Source organism: Anthonomus grandis, chromosome 2 (assembly GCF_022605725.1).
Source record: "Anthonomus grandis grandis chromosome 2, icAntGran1.3, whole genome shotgun sequence".
NCBI classification, from domain to species: Eukaryota; Metazoa; Arthropoda; class Insecta; order Coleoptera; family Curculionidae; genus Anthonomus; species Anthonomus grandis.
Window position 1 is genome coordinate 33092761 of NC_065547.1, and position 19417 is coordinate 33112177.

General features: G+C 34.5%; 1 protein-coding gene across 3 annotated transcripts in view; it reads right to left on the reverse strand.

Moving 5' to 3' along the window:
- LOC126750629 (transcription factor kayak) overlaps nt 1-19417 on the reverse strand; it is a 162622-nt gene that overhangs the window by 12041 nt on the left and 131164 nt on the right. For 2 of the 3 annotated variants that reach the window (XM_050460281.1, XM_050460282.1), the window contains exons 2-3: nt 4576-4735; nt 4159-4505 (exon numbers count right to left, since the gene is read on the reverse strand). In XM_050460281.1, coding sequence (XP_050316238.1) covers nt 4159-4505; nt 4576-4735 — 507 coding nt within the window. Of the gene's footprint in view, nt 1-4158; nt 4506-4575; nt 4736-17280; nt 17661-19417 lie in introns of those variants that run through there. The other variant, XM_050460283.1, reaches the window with a different exon arrangement.

Genomic DNA, 19417 nt, shown 5'->3' on the forward strand with positions numbered 1-19417 from the left:
AGTAGGTAACTCCTAGTACAGAAAAACTCTTAGAAATTCTTTGGTTGTAAAAAAAAATACTAAAAGAAAATACTATTTAGCACACCTAAGTTACTGTTAAGTTCAGTTAATATTTTTCTGTTTCTATTTTTTTAAAAACCCTTTAAAAATATATTTTCTCATATAAATTTTTTTTAGAACAGTTTTCTTTTCTCTATCTACTTTTTCTATATTATCACTTTCTTCAGTTTCATTAATGGAATCCCCACCAGCCTGCTCTAAAATAGCCAGATAAAAGTTTTGAACGATAGGTGGTATGTATGTCATGAGTTTTTTTATCAACTTTCTTGCCATTTAGTTTTAAAGGCTCATTGTGCTTACGGTCTAAGCTGCTAAGAACATCATTTTGTTGAAGACCTAACTTATTTCCACGATTTCCAACAATATTGTTTACAATAGCCATTTGCTTCATGGGTGATAAACATCGTGTTTGGATCATTCGTTTCAAATCGGAAGCAGCGTACATGTATAAAGTTAACAGGTTCTTTATCTTCAGTTAAATTCTCTTTTACCATAGGAATTTTTGCGAATGATAGGAAATCTCTCTGATTTATAACAATAACTTCGAATTGGCGGATATGCATTTGGCCTACGGAGGAACAAACTGCAATGCACGAGCAGCATCGCGGTTGTATCATGAACGTTATCCCGAACGACAGCATCCTGGATACAAAATGTTTATTGCGGTTCATCGGTGGCTCGCTGAGACAGGCATGTTTAAGACCAAGATGCATGATACTGGTGTCGCTCGAACCGTAAGAACGGTCAAATTTGAAGAAGAGGTGCTTCAGCGAGTTGCCAATGAACCATCAAATAGCACACGTGACATCGCTAAGAATATGAATACGAGTAATGCTTCTGTCTGGCGGGTACTACACGAGCAACAACTCCATCCTTACCACTTCCAGAAAGTTCAAGGTATGACTGCAGCCGATTATAGAGTTCGATTTTGTCGATGGCTTCTGGATCACATCATTGCACAACCAAATTTTTTACGGTATGTTTTGTGGACATATGAAGCCTCTTTCACAAGAGACGGTATTTTTAATAGTAGGAATAGCCATGTTTGGGACGAAGAAAATCCTTATGCAATTTTTCCAAGAAAACATCAGAATCGTTGGTCTGTCAACGTATGGGCAGGCATTGTTGATGATTATTTAATTGGCCCATACGTTCTACCGGAACGGTTAACAGGGCCTATTTATCTGCGTTTCTTGGAGGAAGTTCTCTCAGAACTCCTTGAAAATGTTCCACTAAACGTTAAACAGCAAATGTGGTTTCAGCATGATGGAGCGCCGGCTCACTTTGCTGTACAAGTACGCGAGTATTTGTCTCAGCGGTTTGGACACCGTTGGATTGCCAGAGGTGGAGCACTTTCTTGGCCTCCTAGGTCACCCGATTTAACGTCGCTCGATTTTTTCTTGTGGGGACATGTAAAGTCTTTAGTCTACGAAACTCCAGAAGAATCAGAGCTAGACCTAATTGGACGAATAACAGCAGCGTTTGAAATCATTCAAAACAAGGTTCAAATTTTTAGTGTAGTCTGCCGAAATCATGTGTGGCGTTTAAATCGGGGTATTGAGGTTGGAGGAAGACATTTTGAACAATTGTTGTAATGGTATCATATACAAAAGGTAAAAATAAATGCATCAGATCCTATTTAGGTAATAAATATTTTTTCTAAATTTGAACGCGTCTTAGGGCCGTAGTGGTGTAGTGACACATTTCCGGACATGAGTTCCTATACTCATATGGATTCTACTGTTGCACTGAACAACCCCTAGAAGTTTGATGTAATTGAAGCTCAAGTTTTAGTCTTTTAAGATCTTCATTTTTCTTAACAGCGGTTTGTATTTTAGAATCGCATGTCAAGCATGTATCGCGTTTTAGTAACTTAAAACCTGTGTCATGTTCATTACAAAATATTCGGCAATATCTTCTTTAGCAGGCGTAATATTTTGACCATTGCACCAGTCAATATAAAAATCCTTATAAAGACTAGACATGCTAATATCATGGTCGAGGTAAAGCCTGTTTGGATTTTTTGGTCTGCTATAATGGCTGACATATTTTGGAAATGCGCAAATATGATCATGAACAGACTGTACTTGTTCAACAGGTGTTTTACTGGGTTGCAGTGTGTTCCTCTTTCATCACCTTTTGGAACACTTCGTGCTTCTGATATCTATTTGCAAATAAGCCTTATGCGCTTAGAAGACTTGTGCAGAACATGACATGATAATAATTGTTATGTCAATTCCATTTAGCTTGACAAAATATTGATAAGTAACTTTTCTATAGTGGATTTTTGTCTTTTAGTCTTCTTTCAGTAGGAAAGCTTCTTTGAAACAGCTTTTATGGATCCAAATAGGTAAGTGTTTAGGGTCTTATAAGTACCCAAGTTCCAAAATGAATTAAAAATTTCATTTTCCCTTCCCAGGTGTCGATCTCTACACTTCTTCTTACAGGTACAAGGTGGGCCAATCTTTCTATCGAAAACCAAGCTTTTCTTTCATTATCACTTTCAGATAAAATTCTCTGCATTAAATAAAATCTGCATCAATTAAACTGCAATCTGTTAAGTTTAGTGAACAGTAGTGACAGATGGTACTCTCGCGCTCTGGCTTTTTTTCTCCTTCTTCCGTTTTGTTCTCTCGTTGGATGAACACGATATTTTAATTCACGGTTCTAAAAACCGTATTTCCATGAGTAATTAAAGTTGTTTTAAACTAAATGAGTGCCTTTAATTTACCCGCGTCCAGTGAGTCCCAAGAGTGAACACTTATGACGAAGTAGGCCGTCTTTTGGGTACGATTAGTGTTGCCGCTTAACATAACCTCAACAGGTACATGTGGTGACTTTCTCCCTAAATTGGTGCCCCTGCTTATACATTTGGATATAGTGCTGCCATCTATTGATAAATCTTTAAACTTCTTCGCACTGCGACCGTGCGACCTTTATGTGCAATTAAATTATAAAGAAATCTTGTGATTTTTGGTAAAATGTGGCTTATGTACCTTGTTGCCCCAAGCGCTTCAGTTGTAGATATCAAAACTTTTAGACCCATTAGTCGAAGAATGACATTTCACCTTGAAGCTAATGTCTCCAAGAAAAGTCGATTTTCTCAGAAACTACTGAAGCGGAAAGAGGTGGATTAAGGAAAGTTTCCTTAGGGTCCGAAATCTCTAAAAGAAAACTTTCGTAGGTAACAAGACTTTTAGACTCACTTGTCCAGGAAGTGAGTTACACCTCAGAGCTCACTGCTCCAGGAAAAATAGATTTTCGCAAAAACTACTAAACGTAGACCAATCAAATAAACATTAACAGATTAAGGATACTTTTCTTAAGGTTTAGAATGATTTAATAAAAACTTTCGTAGACATTAAGAGTAGTCCTTTTAGTCCAAGAATGACAATTTCACATAAAAAGCTATTAAACATAGAGAACATAGAACTACTGATCTATGTTTAATAGTTTTTGAGAAAGAGAACAATGAAATAAATAGTAACGGATTCAGGAAACTTTTCTCTACAAAATCTCTTTAAGGTTCAAAATGATTAAATAAAAACTTTCGAATATATTAAGATTCTTGGAACACACTTGTCCAGGAAGAGTTTCACCTAGCTCAAGGTCCCATGAAAAGTAAAATTTGGAACTTGGAAACTATTATCATAATTTACTAAAACAAACAATGACGGAGTAAGAAAACTTTCCCGCACAAAATTTCCTATTTCTTAAGGGCTAAAATGACTAAAACCTTTAGGAGATATGCACACTTTTGTATCCTCTAGCCCAGGAATGACGTTTCACCTTGGAAAAGTAGATTTTCTCTCAAACTATTAAAACTAGATTAATGACAGAAACAATGATGGATTACAAAACTCTATTCTAAACAAAGTTTCCTCAATATCCAAAATGATTAAATGAACTTTCATAGATGTCAGGACTTTTTGCTTCACTTGTCCAGGAAGGGAGTTTCACCTCGGAGCTCATGAAAAGTTAAATTTTTTTGTAAAGTGCTAAACATAAACTAATGAAATAAACAGTGACGAGTTAAGGAAACTTTCCTCTACAAACGTTTAGACACAATAAACCAAATGTAAAAAAATGCCTCCTTACTTTTACTAAAGCATTAGTGTGATCGACCCGTCTCTTTCGACATCTGGCCGCCGCCGCCTTATTCCTCTCCCTCCGGATCCTCCGCCTCTCCTCTTCCTCCGGCGAGATGTTATCATCCTTCATCGGTTTCCTCCCGCCCATGTTCCTCTTGGTACCACCCTGATGGTGGGGAGGAGTGTTATTGAAGTTCGTCTTGGTGGTCAAGGGCGGCGGCGTCGATCTCGTGTTCGAATCGGTGCTCGATTGCGAATTGCTGCTTTGCCAAATCGACGGCGATTTGGCAACGGGGGGTTGCTGATATAAATACGTGGTGGAGGCTTCGGATGCCGATACGTACTGATTGTTGCCTAAGTAAGAATAATATTATTAGGAATTATTGCGAATGCTGTGGGAAATAAAAGGGGTAAAAGTCCTTACCGATCGAGTGTACTAAGGGCGGAACGAATCCGGCCTCGTTTTCGTGCTGTTCCGGTTGCAGTTCGATAAAAGTCTGCTCGATGTTCCTTAAGGTGGTGGGGGTGAGGGTGGGCGTGGTTCTCGTCGGTACTCCCGAATTTAGTCCCTCTAGAGCTATGAACTGTAAGGAAAATTTAATGGTTTTATTGGAGAAACGTCGTATTTCTTAAAAACTAATTGATACAGGATGGATATATGGGTACTAAGATACTGGGGAGACATTTCTATAAAAACTTTATTAAGGTTTTATTATGAATGGAGAAAGGGTATGAGATATCAGAGTAAGGCATTCTCTTCCGCTAAAGGCTCTTGTTATTTTAAAGTTGAGTATCTCGAGAAAAACTAAGATTTCTCAAAAACTGTTTGATGTAGAGGAAATGAATAATAAATATTAAAATCAAAGGTTTTAGTCTAAGTCTCGCAACAAAATTATATTCAACATGATACTTGTTTCGCCGTCTTACAAGGCATCCTCAGACCTAAACAAAAGTACAGTCTTGATTTAACTAGGACAGAAAATTAAGACGTGCACATAATGACAGACAAAAACAAATTAAACTATGCTTAACTTTTTAAAGAATTCGTTCAGAAACATCAAATCAAAAAATTATTTTTTTTTTGTTTTACCAAATGCCAGAACCCAACGCTCACACTCTCAAACAAAGAAAGCATCAATAGCACTCGGCTAATCGACTTTGATTAAAGACAAACCCATCTCAAGTTGATTGCTTTAGGTGGATGGGTTAAATTGTAGCAAATGTATTTACGAATTTATAATATAGTTTGTTAATAGTTCCCAAAACGAAATCATTCTTAACAGCTGTTATCTGCCTGAATTGTATTTAACTCTTTAAAGAAACCTGTTTTGGTAATGGGTAATTTAAATAGCCTAAATCAAAGTAAGTTGAATATAGGAATTTCATGTGAGAATACGGAGTGCTGGAAAGTTGTATAATTTTGTCTGCAGCTGAGTTTTATCATTTTATCTATAGCCTATAAACTTCAAATTCGATTTCTTTGTAAGTCCAGCAATGGTAATTTTCCTTCAATCTCTTTTTTGATGGTAAATTCAATTTTGGGGTCAAAAGAGTAAAAAATATATCACATGTTAAAATGAATAAGCATTAATACAAAGGCAAAAAATGATACAAACATTAAAAAATTAATACTAGATATAAAATTATAAACCAAAATAAAAGTTTTACTAATATTATCTACTAAGGGCATAAAAATACTACATGCCTAAGACTCTAAGTTCAAGAAACTCTAACGTGCTATAAAAGGCCTTTTTAAAAAAATATTTTATTTATTTATGTACGGGATCAGCCTCATTTATAAAAACAATATATTTTAGCCTAACCCTTATTTCAACACTCCTTAAAAAAATAATAAGAATAAAAAAAATAGATTTAACAAAAATCTGTACAGTGTACTCAACAAGTAATAATCACTACATACATATTTAAAACAATTATAAAAACTGTGACAAAACCCCAAAATAGCCCAGTTTGACTTAATAATATGTAAAATCGTTCATAATATCCTAATCCTTTAATTAAATGATGTCTTTAAGCTGTCCCTTAAAGTTTGATAACGATATGCCCAAGATTTCAGTCTCATTTAAATTAATAATTTAAAGTGTTCTTTTAACAGGAGAATGGGCTGGATAATTTGTACTATGAGAAGGTAAAAAGACCAATATATTTTGCCTAAAATTTCTAAAGCGAATATTGAAAGATATCATTTCAAGGCAGAATAATTGATTATTAACTAATTTATATAAAATAGCCAAATCAGCATAAAATCTCCTGTCACATTGTTTTTTAAGTCCGAAACCCTCCGAGCATTATCATATACATTGGGAATTCCCATACAAAGTTTATATAAACAAAACCTGATAAATTTATTTTGGACTCTTTCCAGACCGTTGCAACTGTTCATTTAAAATGGGGACCATATCATTGAGGCATATTCTAACTGTGACACAACTAAAGACATAAGTTTTTACAGGTGTCAATAAAGAATTCCGCAAAACAAAGCCTAGCACTTTTGAGGAGTTGATAACCAGATTAATTATATGTGTGTTGAAATTTAGGTGCTCATCATACACCAAGATCCTTACTAATGTTACAAGACTCGAAAGAGATGCCATTTATATCATATGCAGATATTAAGAAACTTACATTAACCAACATTAAGGAATAGCTTATTGGCAATACACCATTCATTGAGCCTACCCAGATCAATCTGCAATAAGATTTGATCATATGAAGATACCACGTTCCTATAAAACTTCACGTCGTTAGCCAAAACCAAAAAGTGACTGTTTCTAAAGCAATTATTAATATCATATATAAAAATGATAAAAAGTAATGGCTGCCTTGGAGAACACCAGAAGTGACGATCAAGTGGCTTGACCCTGCATTATCGATCTTTAATTGTTAAGTTCTACCCAACAAAAAAATCCCCAAATCATGCTACCATAAGATTCGAAAATCCAAAAACATTTAGCTTCCTGAGTAGAACAGCATAATTGACCCTTTCGAATGCCTTGGAGAAGTCTGTGTATATGGTATCAACCTGATTTCTCCAAGACACTCAACAAGCTTCGCTAAAATACCATAAAGTCTGTCAATTTAGACTTATCCGTCCTAAAGCCATGCTGCTGGACAATTAATTGCTTTTTACAATAAAAATATAATTGGTCATAAAAATAGACTATCTGGGAGTTTTGCAATGGCAAATTGTGGGCAAAATTTTTATTTTACTCTCGTTTTGAAATGGCGGAAATACCGTGTATGATTTAATTATTAATGATAACTTTAATTTACAAAATAAGAAAAAATCTTTAGGTATTTTTAGGGATCAGTCAAAGGCCTTAGACACGAATTTCTTTTTAATGGCCTAGAAAAAATAGGTATTCGAAACGGCCTCATTTACGGCATTATTTATTAAAAAAAAAGAATTTGTTTAAATAATAATATTGGTTCTTTTAAATACATTAAAATCGGAGTACCACAGATTAATTTCTGAATTATACAAAAACATATTTTATGACTTTTACAGCCACATAAGCAGATCAACCAATTAATAATAATATTTTCATTCATAATAATTATTGCCATCGATGGCATAATAACAATTACATGTAATTGTATGAAAATAGAAAAAGTTGAAAAAATAAAGTATCTGGGAATTATATTGGAACAGTATCTTAAATGGGAATAACATATTGCTTTTTTAAATTAAAAAATTAGAAATATGTTCCATTAGTTTTTTAAAAAAGTTATTAAAAATTGTATACAATCCCCTTATAGAATCTAATTTACATTACTGCATTATATTATGAGGGTGCACCTATAACAACACTGAATAAAAGATATCAATAACCCAAAATGATGGTTTTAATATTATTTTTAAAAACCCATATAGATTCTCAACAAATAACATATATTATACACTGGTGGCCAAAAGTAGATTGACAACTACTTATTTTTCAAATTTGTTTATATCACGGTTTAGGAAATGATAAATTAGGTGGGACAGTACCTGATTAAAAAACAACGGAGCCTATTTGTAATGTTTAATTATAATTAAACTATTTATTCGTAATACCCAATTTTATTAAAAAAAAATTAAAAAACTATAAACAATTTTCAAGTGGCCAAAATTAAATTGACAAATTCAAAGCTTACTAAAATTAAAAACAAGTATAGAAAATTTAAAGGGTTTTATTCAATAATGCGTTGCATTGCCTCTATTTTTTCTCACTTCCACCAACCTTTTGGGCATTGACCTAATTAAATTGTCAATATAGGACGTGTCAATGGATATCGAGCATGCCTTTAAAGCTTCAAAAAGTTCTTGTTTATTTTTGAAATTTTTACATCGGATGTGACGATCAATGTAATCCCAAATGTTCTCGATCGGATTTAGGTCCGGTGACTGTGACGGCCATTTGATAACATTAATTTTTTCTTGGGTCAACCATTGCTTAACGACCTTGGATGCGTGTTTCGGATCGTTATCATGTTGAAAGTAGTGCGGTTGAGTGGCATAACTTCATCAGCGTAAGGTACCATAACATCTTGCAGTATGTCTTTATACATGAAACGATTCATCGTGCCTTCTATCAAGTGTAGTGGACCCATCCCATAGCCCGAAAAACACCCCCACACCATCACGGAACCACCTCCATGCTTGACTGTGGACACCGTATATTTGGGATCATACCTTTGGTTCACAGGACGCCTAACATATCTTTTGCCATCCGAATTAATCAAATTGAACTTTGATTCATCACTAAAAATAACCTTTTTCCATTCGAAGACTGTCCAGTGACTATGTTCTCGAGCAAAGCTCAATCGCGCCCGTACGTTTTTTAAACTTAGCAGTGGTTTCTTTGCAGGGCGTCTTGTTTTTAAATCACTATATTGAAGTCTCCTTCTAATGGTACGACAACTAACTGAACCCACACCTTCTTCTTCAAATGCAGCTTGATTTCTTTTGAAGTTGCGAATGGGTCAAGTTTTGTTTTTTTCAAAATTAATTTGTCAACATACGACTAGTGGTCTTCTTTGGTCGGCCAGTTTTTTTTAGAGGAACAACACTTCCACTGAGATTAAATTTTTTTATTATTTGACTTACTGTTGCCCTCAAAAGAGAAAATTTTCGAGCAATATCCGCCTGTTTAACCCCTTTCCGGTAATCGTCGATTATTCGCATCTTAATATCGATCGATAAAGTTATACCAGGTGGCACTGTGAATATTTTTCAAAACTAATAGTAAGGAAAGTCAAATCAACAGAAACCAACGCATAAAACTCAGAGACTGAATAAATATGTTGTTTGTCAATCCAATTTTGGCAGTCAATTTAGTTAGCAATTTAGCAGTCAAACAAAATTATTGGAATTTGATAAAAAAAATATTGAGAAAAAGTGCAAGCAATCAAAATCTATGGAATTTGTTTCTTCAAACTATGTTGTTTACATTCCTGAACACTAATAAGCTCAACCGGTTTTTCCTTTGCTTCAGATAAAATATATACATAAAAATGGAATTTGTCAATCTACGAGGGCGGGTCAATAAGTCCGTGTCCGTGAAATTTTGACGCCTGTCAAAATTTGAACAAGCTGCGTCATTTAGTTTGTGTTTGACAGCTGTTGATAGCAGACTACCACTCGTTTTGAAAAGAAAATGGAAAAAAGTGAATTTCGTGTGCTCATTAAGCATTATTTTTTACGGAAAAAAACCATCACTCAAACCAAGGCTAAGCTTGATAAACATTATGGGGACTCTGCAGCATCCATTTTCATGGTAAAGAAGTGGTTTACTGAATTTCGATGTGGCCCTACAAGCACGGAAGATGCCGAACGTTCTGGACGCCCAGTCGAGGTCTCTACATCCAAAACAATCGAAAAAATTCACGATATGATTTTAGCCGATCGGAGATTGAAAGTGAGAGAGATTGTGGAAGCCATAGGCATCTCACATGGTTCAGTAGTTTCAATTTTGAATGATCATTTGGGTATGAGAAAGCTTTCCGCAAGATGGGTGCCGCGTTTGCTCACAATCGACCACAAACGCAACCGTGTGACAATTTCCCAGGAGTGTTTGGCGTTATTCAACCGCAATATGGACGAATTTTTGCGTCGTTTCGTCCACGGTGGATCCACCACAATACGCCGGAGACCAAACAGCAGTCAAAACAGTGGATTTCTCGGGGTGAATCGCCGCCCAAGAAGGCAAAGGTGGGTTTGTCAGCCAATAAAGTCATGGCGACCGTTTTTTGGGATGCACGCGGTATAATCCACATTGACTATCTTCAAAAGGGGAAAACAATCAATGGAGAATATTATACCAACTTATTGGATAGATTCAATGAGGAACTGAAAGAAAAAAGACCACATTTGGCCAAAAAAAAGTTCTTTTCCACCAGGACAATGCAAGGGTCCACACATGTGCAGTTTCCATGGCAAAAATCCATGAATTAGGTTACGAATTACTTCCTCATCCGCCCTATTCTCCAGATTTAGCCCCCAGTGACTATTTCCTATTCCCAAACTTAAAGAAATGGCTCGGCGGAAAGAGATTTGACTCCAACGACGAAATCATCTCTCAAACAAATGCCTATTTTGATGACCTCAACAAATCATATTTTTCCGAAGGGATAAAAAAATTGGAGAAACGTTGGACTAAGTGTATAGAACTCAAAGGACACTATGTTGAAAAATAAAATAACTTTTTATATAAAAACCTGTCTTTTATCCAAAAAGTCACGGACTTATTGACCTGCCCTTTTGGCCACCAGTGTATATATAACAGTCTAAATATCTTAAAGGTAAAAAATCTGTATAAGCACCCAAATCTTAATTATATGAATAAGATAACTTGTGACGATAACTCAAAAATGTACAACACCAGATCAATAAAAGAAAGTAATATAATAGTTCCATTTAAACCTACGAAATATTATTTAAAAGATTTATAACATTTATGCCAAAGTTTCTTTCATATTTCTATTAATATTGTTGTTAGAAAAATGAAGATCAAACTTAAGATTAAGTTTTAAATTTGTTCTTCTTGCGATGTAAAGATCATGTCAGACAAATTCCAAAAACGTGGAGAAAGTTTTATGTTGCACCTACCCAATAAACAGGTGCGACTTTTAAATCCAAAGCTTTTGTTTTTTATATTTAAGCCTCTGTGAAAATTATGGACTATTTTTTGATAGTAAATAATAGGAAAACTTTCCTCTACAAAATTTATTAATGACTTAAAATGAATTAAGAAACGCTTTTCCAGATATGAGGCTTTGTATGTCCTTGGTCTATAAAAAAAAACACAAAACCCATTTGAAAATTCCCATATAAAATACGAATTGCCATGGAAATCCCCGCTACAAAAACAAATTTTATTACAACCAGATTAATTGCTAACCCATAAAAATGTAAATCGTTCTATTTTTTTTTACGCGACACAAGTACGGTAATCCCTCGGGTCGTAAAAATCTTTTCGCCATTAAAATCCCTACTTATCCCCAGTATAGTGCTAAAACTAAAAAAACACGCCAATAATTAATTTTTCCGCACTTATTTTAATGTAAAAAGTTTATTAGAAACACTCACACACACATACGCGTATACTAAAAGGTTGTTATTGCGACGAACGTGAGCGAGAATTATTTTTAGAATTGACTCGAAAATTGTTATTTTTTTGCCATTATTTATTGCTGCATGGCCATTTTGGTTTTTGTAATTATGGCGGCCATTCTGAATTTGGATGTATGGGGATGACAGATTGATGATCTAAGCAGGGTTGGGTTTCGTAATCGAGTCATAAAACTTTTTTACTATATAGATCCAGTTACTGTAAACTTGAATTTCATAGAGAAACTTACTATTATAAGTTGTTTAGTTATGTCATATTTTAGAACAAATTTTAAAATGATATATAATATAAAATACAGGGTGGCCATTTGAAAACGAAACAGAGCCTATTTTGGGTCCCTCAGAACATTTGCGAAAAAATCTTCGGACCCGTCAATTTTTGATTCAAGGGGGAACCATTTTTTTGCTAGTTTAGGGTGACAAGGGCCCCCAAAATTTTAAATGGAACGGGGGGTCGAGTGATACCTTATTTTGAAGGTATTTTTATGTGGATTATAACCCTAAAGTTTTAAATCGTTAGTATTTGCCTAGTCGATACAGGGGCTAATAAAAGTTACAAAAACATGTCAACATTTTTTATGAAAAAAAATGCTTGTAAATTTAGCAGTTAAATAAATACAAAAAATGTTGTTCTCCTACATTGTGAACCGTACTTTCTGTTGTTTTTTTTTTAATACCCGTAGGTATCTATGCCAATTCTGCAAGGGAACTCTTGGTTATTGTTGAGACTGTTATTATAGCAACATTTTGAAGTTTAATAGTGGTTGTCAATTACTGCTGTCAGATCATAGTGTGTCAAACAAATAGCTCCTTAAAGTTAGTTAGTTACAACATTGAGTGTGATAATGGTTTATTCACTTGCTGAAAGAGTTGAAATAATTTCTCTTTTCTTTGCGAACAATGAAAATGCTAATAGAACTGCCCAGCTCTTTAACACACTACAACACCCTAATCGACAGGTCTATCGCAAGTACATTTTGGAATTGGTTCAAAAATTTAGGGAAACTGGGTCTGTGGCTAATAAAAAGCGCGACATGGATAATCCAGTGGTGAATGAAGCTTCAGAAGTAGCTATTTTAGGCCATATAGTGCAAGATCCTACACTGAGCACAAGGAAGTTATCAACCGTGTCTGGTATTAAGAGAAGCAGCATTCAGAAGAAATTAAAAAAAAAAAACAAGTTTCATCCGTACAAAATACATCTCGTACAAGAATTAAACGAAGACGATTTTCATAGGCGAGTACAATTTTGTGAAACTATATCTGAACAAGCCGCCACTGATCCACACTTTCTATTTAATGTATGTTTTTCTGACGAATGCTCCTTTTTCCTAAGCGGTACTGTGAATCGTCACAACTGTCGCTATTGGGCTGATTCAAATCCCAGAATATTTCGTGAGGTGCATACACAACATCCTGAAAAATTAAATGTTTGGGCTGGCATTTTTGGTAAACATATCGTAAGCCCCTTTTTTTTACCTGGCAATTTAACAGGTGAGATGTACCTGGAGTTATTAGAAAATACAATTCATCCAGCATTAGTGGAGATACTAGAAAATAACAACGAGTACTTGGAAAATCGTCTAGTATTTCAGCAAGATGGGGCGCCACCCCACTATGCTGCAAGGGTTCGTCAATATTTGGACCAAACGTTTCCAGGACAATGGATTGGAAGAAGAGGAGCATTGAATGGCCTCCTCGTTCTCCGGACTTAAGCCCGTTAGATTTTTTTTTATGGGGCCATTTAAAAACTAAAATTTATGCTAGTCAGCCAACATCGCTAGACCATTTGCGACAAAGAATAATTGATAAATGTCGTCAAATCACCACAGAAATTTTGCAAAACGTACGGGAAAGGTTTGAACAAAACCTGTATTATTGTATGGAAGTCGAAGCCTGTATCGACTAGGCAAATAGTAACGATTTAAAACTTTAGGGTTATAATCCACATAAAAATACCTTCAAAATAAAGTATCACTCGACCCCCCGTTCCATTTAAAATTTTGGGGGCCCTTGTCACCCCCGCTAGGGCTTTGCCCTCAGGGGGGCGAAACTAGCAAAAAATGTTTCCCCCTTGAATCAAAAATTGACGGGTCCGAGGAATTTATCGCAAATGTTCTGAGGGACCCAAAATAGGCTCTGTTTCGTTTTCAAATGGCCACCCTGTATATCATTCAAAATAATAAGTTCTGTCAATAATTTCGGTACAATTTTAAAACGGCTTTTTGTGGAACATAGGGTAAGAATTTTAGAACATTTAAACATTGGTATTAAAGGGTCACGTGGCACCACCCTATAAAAATCATTTTTCAAATTTTAAGGACTACAGTATAGGGAATGTTTAGTGATAATAAAGGCGCTTTTGTACAGTTTTAAAAATTAATCTTCAGCTAGTAAGGCGTGATGCATGGTAAAATAAATTGGTACTTTTTAAAATATGTTCTGAAAACGCTTTATGCGTGGGCAAAAGCCTCACCACGCAATTCTTCCTATAAACAACGTTTTTCATATACAGGGTGTCCCATTAGTGCGATAACGGACGATAGCTCCTTATACAGTGATACAAAACAAAATTTTTTTATATAAAGTTACTTTACTGTCTAAGGTGCATAACATAAAAATATTTTTGTATATACAGGGTGATTCATAAATGTGATATGATACACAACTTTTTTAATTTAAATGAACACCCTATATTTTATTGCATTTTTGGATTGCTTTAAAAATTCTGCATACCTTTTATCAAGCATCGTCTATACCAAAACTTACCCGTTTGTGAGATATTTAATATTTTATCAAAAAATCGACGTTTGCACGTCTCCACAAAAACAAAAATAATTCACTCATTTAGGATCCTACAAGCCAAATCTTTTGTAGGTAGTCCTATGAGAATTTGATAATATTCTACAGGGTGTTCGCAATACTCTATCCAAAACCAAAAAATGTAAACAACCATATCCTATTTTTTTCAAATGGAATGACCCATATTTTTTTATCTTAAAATGTTCACAATGTGATGGAAATAACAATTGCACAAAAATCAAGCAATTACTTTCACAGAAGATTTAGTGTTGTCAGTTCATCACTAAAGCGAAACATTTTTGCATTAAAAATTAATTTTTCGAAAGAGGATATGGTGAAAATGATTTACTGTTTCAACTGTTTGGATGCAATTGAGGTAACTTTACTGTTTATTGGCAAGCACAGTTAGATAATTCAAAAATCCACTGTTAACAGAATCACATGTTTTTATGTAGTTTGGTGTTGATCACACAAACGAATTCGTTTAACAAAAGAACTGCTTACTTTCTGTAACATTTTTCTACTTACTTCTTGAAAAACATTCCGAATTCTTTGCTTCATGTCGTTTTTGGTGGTAACAGGCCTTTGATAAACCCGATTTTTCACAAACCCCCACAAGAAAAAATCGAGTTTTGTGAGGTCAGGAGATCTGGCCGGCCAAGCAACTGGTCTTCTCCTGCCAATCCATTTATTTCGAAAATGGTCATTTAGATGGGTCCTCACAACACGGCTAAAATGAGGAGGCACTCCATCTAATTGTAGCCACATTCGTCTTACTGTTTGTAACGATAAATCATCCAGCTCTTCTTCGAATTCATTTTGCAAAAAATGTAGAAAGTTCTGACCGTTCACCGCCCCATCAAAGAAATATGGTCCAAGAAGCTTTGTCCCAATGATACCAGCCCATACATTAAGTGACCATCTATGTTGACGATCCAGTGGTATCACATGCCTTGGATTTACATCGTTGTAATAATGGAAGTTGTGTCGGTTTACAAATTCATTTTTATGGAATGTCGCTTCATCAGTGAAAAACACAAAGTAAAAAAGTCCTGTTGCAGTTGGATTTGATGCAAAGCCCAGCGGCAAAAGTTTCGGCGATTAGCAAAATCTTGATCGCTTAATTCTTGTACAAGCTGTACGTGATATGGATGAAATTTATGTTTCCGGATGATTCTATTAACAGTGATGGTTAATTTTTAAGGTAATTTTTTAATGTCCAACTGCCTTTCAATTTGCCTACAAGAGACATGCGGATTTTCTACTAGGGCTTGCATAACAAGCATTTCATTTTGTAGATTTGCCCCTGTTTTTTGTCTTTGTGACATTTTATAATTTAAATTTCCAGTTCTTTCAAATCTCTTCTTTAGTCTTTCAAATGCCAATCGATTTGGATGTCGTTCCGCATCCGGACATCTCTGTGCATAAACTCTGCTTGCCAGTAAACAATTTTTCTCACTTGCACCCAAACAGTTAATCATTTTCACCATATCCTCTTTCGAAAAATTAATTTTTGATGCAAAAATGTTTCGTTTTAGTGATAAACTGACAACACTAAATCTTCGGGCCAAAGTAATTGCTTGATTTTTGTGCAATTGTTATTTCCATGACCAACTAAGCAAACTTCTTTTAAATTAAAACGCGACTATTGTGGATTTTAAGGGCGAAATTAGGAAAAAGTGTAAAAAACTCGATAACTATTACAGATAGATATAGGACATGCTTAACAAAAAAGAAAGCTTATCACATTGTGAACATTTTAAGATAAAAAAAATATGGGTCATTCCATTTGAAAAAAAATAAGATATGGTTGTTTACATTTTTTGGTTCTGGATAGAGTATTGCGAACACCCTGTAGAATATTATCAAATTCTCATAGGACCATAAAGTAAGTGTAAGTATGCACTAACAACCTACAAAAGATTTGGCTTGTAGGATCCCAAATGAGTGAATTATTTTTGTTTTTGTGGAGACGTGCAAACGTCGATTTTTTGATAAAATATTAAATATCTCACAAACGGGTAAGTTTTGGTATAGACGAGGCTTAATAAAAGATATGCAGAATTTTTAAAGCAATCCAAAAATGCAATAAAATATAGGGTGTTCCATTTAAATTAAAAAAGTTGTGTATCATCTCACATTTATGAATCAGCCTGTATATCCAAAAATAATTTTATGTTATGCACCTTACCCAGTAAAGTAACTTTGTATAAAAAAATTTTGTTTTGTATCACTGTATAAGGAGCTATCGTCCGTTATCGCACTAATGGGACACCCTGTATAAATGGATACAGTTGGGGATCCTCAATGATGCGAGAAAATTATTTTGAACTAGTAAGGTGTAAAGGATGTTAAAAGAAATTTGTAGTATTAATTGTACTAAAAAAAAAAACAAACAGACTATCGACTAATTAAATTGATTCTGTCGTATAAGTGTCTTATGGTCGCTTTTAGTACAATTTTGAAATAAGCCGTTTTATGATTTAAATGTCAACAGATTTTGGAGTAAATAAATTGTAACAAAAACGTGTTGTTCGCGGCTATGCACTACCAAACAATGCCTGCCATTGCAACAATTACATACTTTGAGGTCATCGTTAGTCATGACGTCAGAAAATTGATTCATTCTAGGGTTCTATGCGATTCTATGCGGATGACAGCCTGATGATCTAAGCAGGGTTAGGTTCAATATACCTGGTGATATAATAGCTCCTGGGCTAAAAAGTGGGTGATGTCGGCCTGGTCTAAATACTCCATTTTCGGCAAAAGAAAAACAGAAAAAAAAAATACCGAGCGAGATAAAAACTCGAATGGGTAAAAAAAATCACAAAACGCGTCTACTCACAACAATTAACACTTTCGACGCGTATTTGTGGCGATCATAAAATTAATAAAAAGCGTTTTCGGGAAAGTTAATTAAGGAAGTAGTCGATAAGCGGTAAATCGATATTTCGCCCGAAATATCGACCAAAGTAAAATCGATTTTTTTTATAAAATCGTCGTTCGTTCGTTTCAAAAAAAAAATAAAAATTTTTGCCGCGCACTAACCGCGGCAAGTTCGAAATGAAAACTGACCAGAAAGTTTTTGTTGCCAATTTTGCCGGGAATTTTCGGTGCGTCGCCCACGGACTGCGACTAAAATAGAACTTATAGGCAAAACCGCTTCGATAAATTATTATTAGCCCCCCGTTTATGTTTAAGTTTGTATGTAGTAGGTGCGCGTTTTGCATTGAAAAATGGTTTGAAATATTATTGCACAAAAAAATGTAATGCAACTTTTTACATTAAAAAAAAAAGTGACTACGCGAAAACTCTCTTAAAAAAAAATCAATACGCACGACCTGAAATTTTGTAATATAATGATGATGCTGATAATATAATGGAACAACCTCTCAATGCCAATATCAACGCAAATATCATTAAGTGAAAACAAAAATAGTAATGCGAAAATTCTTTAAATTAAAAAAACAGACATCAAAGCGGCTATGCGAAAACTCTTTTATAATAAAATCCAATATGCAACCCTGAGCTCTACATCGAGTATATTAGAACATAACTTTTTAACTGATAAGCCGATTTTAACGTTTTTTTTTTGTGTTAAAATCAGCACATTCTCTAGGTTTCACATTTTGATGTCATTTTGCTATTGCAGGAGTGGGAAATTAAGTAGTTTTTCTGATAGTAAGTGGGAACATCATATCTCAATTTACTTACCCTATCAGCGATAATTTTTTGAAAAATACACTTTTATGAAAGATAAAAGTTAAGTAAAGTAATTAATGTCTAAATAATCCACTTCCTGAGTATTTATAGCACAATTTTTAAGGAAATTTGTATCAGGTGTAGCGCTTACCTTCAATGACAATTTGATAATAGATAAATTTCATCATTTTTAATGTAACTCTAAACCTATATGATTTATTAATGGTTTTTATTGATAAAAACACGCCTATTTGTTAATTTTGTATAAAGTTAGGCTAAAAAAACAACTATTAGTTAAAATATTAAAAAAATAAATATAAACAATAAACATTAATAACCCCTCCATAGGCAATGTCAACACATCTGTCACTTGTCAAAAGGTCCTCCAGGGTCACCAACTGTTAATGATTAATTTAGGGTATGTACCGTTATCAACTGTCAGTACTGAATTTACTGGACGTCGTTCCGATATTTGTTTCAGTTTACTGATTCAGTACTGAATGACGTCATAAATGCGTCAGTGACGTCACTGTGACGTCATTAATCTTTACTGGATTGACTGGGGATAAAAGCTACTGTAGGTACAGTAAAATAGTGGGGGAATGTCAAAACTGTCAGAAGTGTTGTTGATGTTGTTTTCTTGAATCTTCTTGTTTACGTTGTGGGAATTATTTTCCAAGTTCAAAACATAAATTGTTCAAAATAAAAGCTATTGCTATGAACCCCAATAATGTAGCAGCCATGATAGTGGCAAACACCGTTTCCCTTTTATTACACTGCACAGCAAATCGAAGGTTATTTTATGTTGACTGAAATATTTTTATTGTTGTTTACTAATTCGAGGCATCTGATTTCGAATCTGTCGTCAGTTTTACTCTAACAGCTCGAGTTGTTTAGATATAGCTACGTTCTTCTCATTTATCTTTATTTTTGGTTTTTTATCTATTATAGTCGCGTTTTAGATAAATTATTGTAATTTTCATCATGACTTCGCTAAGAAGGGTCTGCATTAACGATCCGAATTGTTTTTGTTATATTTGTGGTGAATATGTTTTTCAAAAATGTCGATTGAATATGTCAGACTTTGTGAAACGAGCGTATTTAGAGTGTTTTGGTTTTCCTTTGGAAA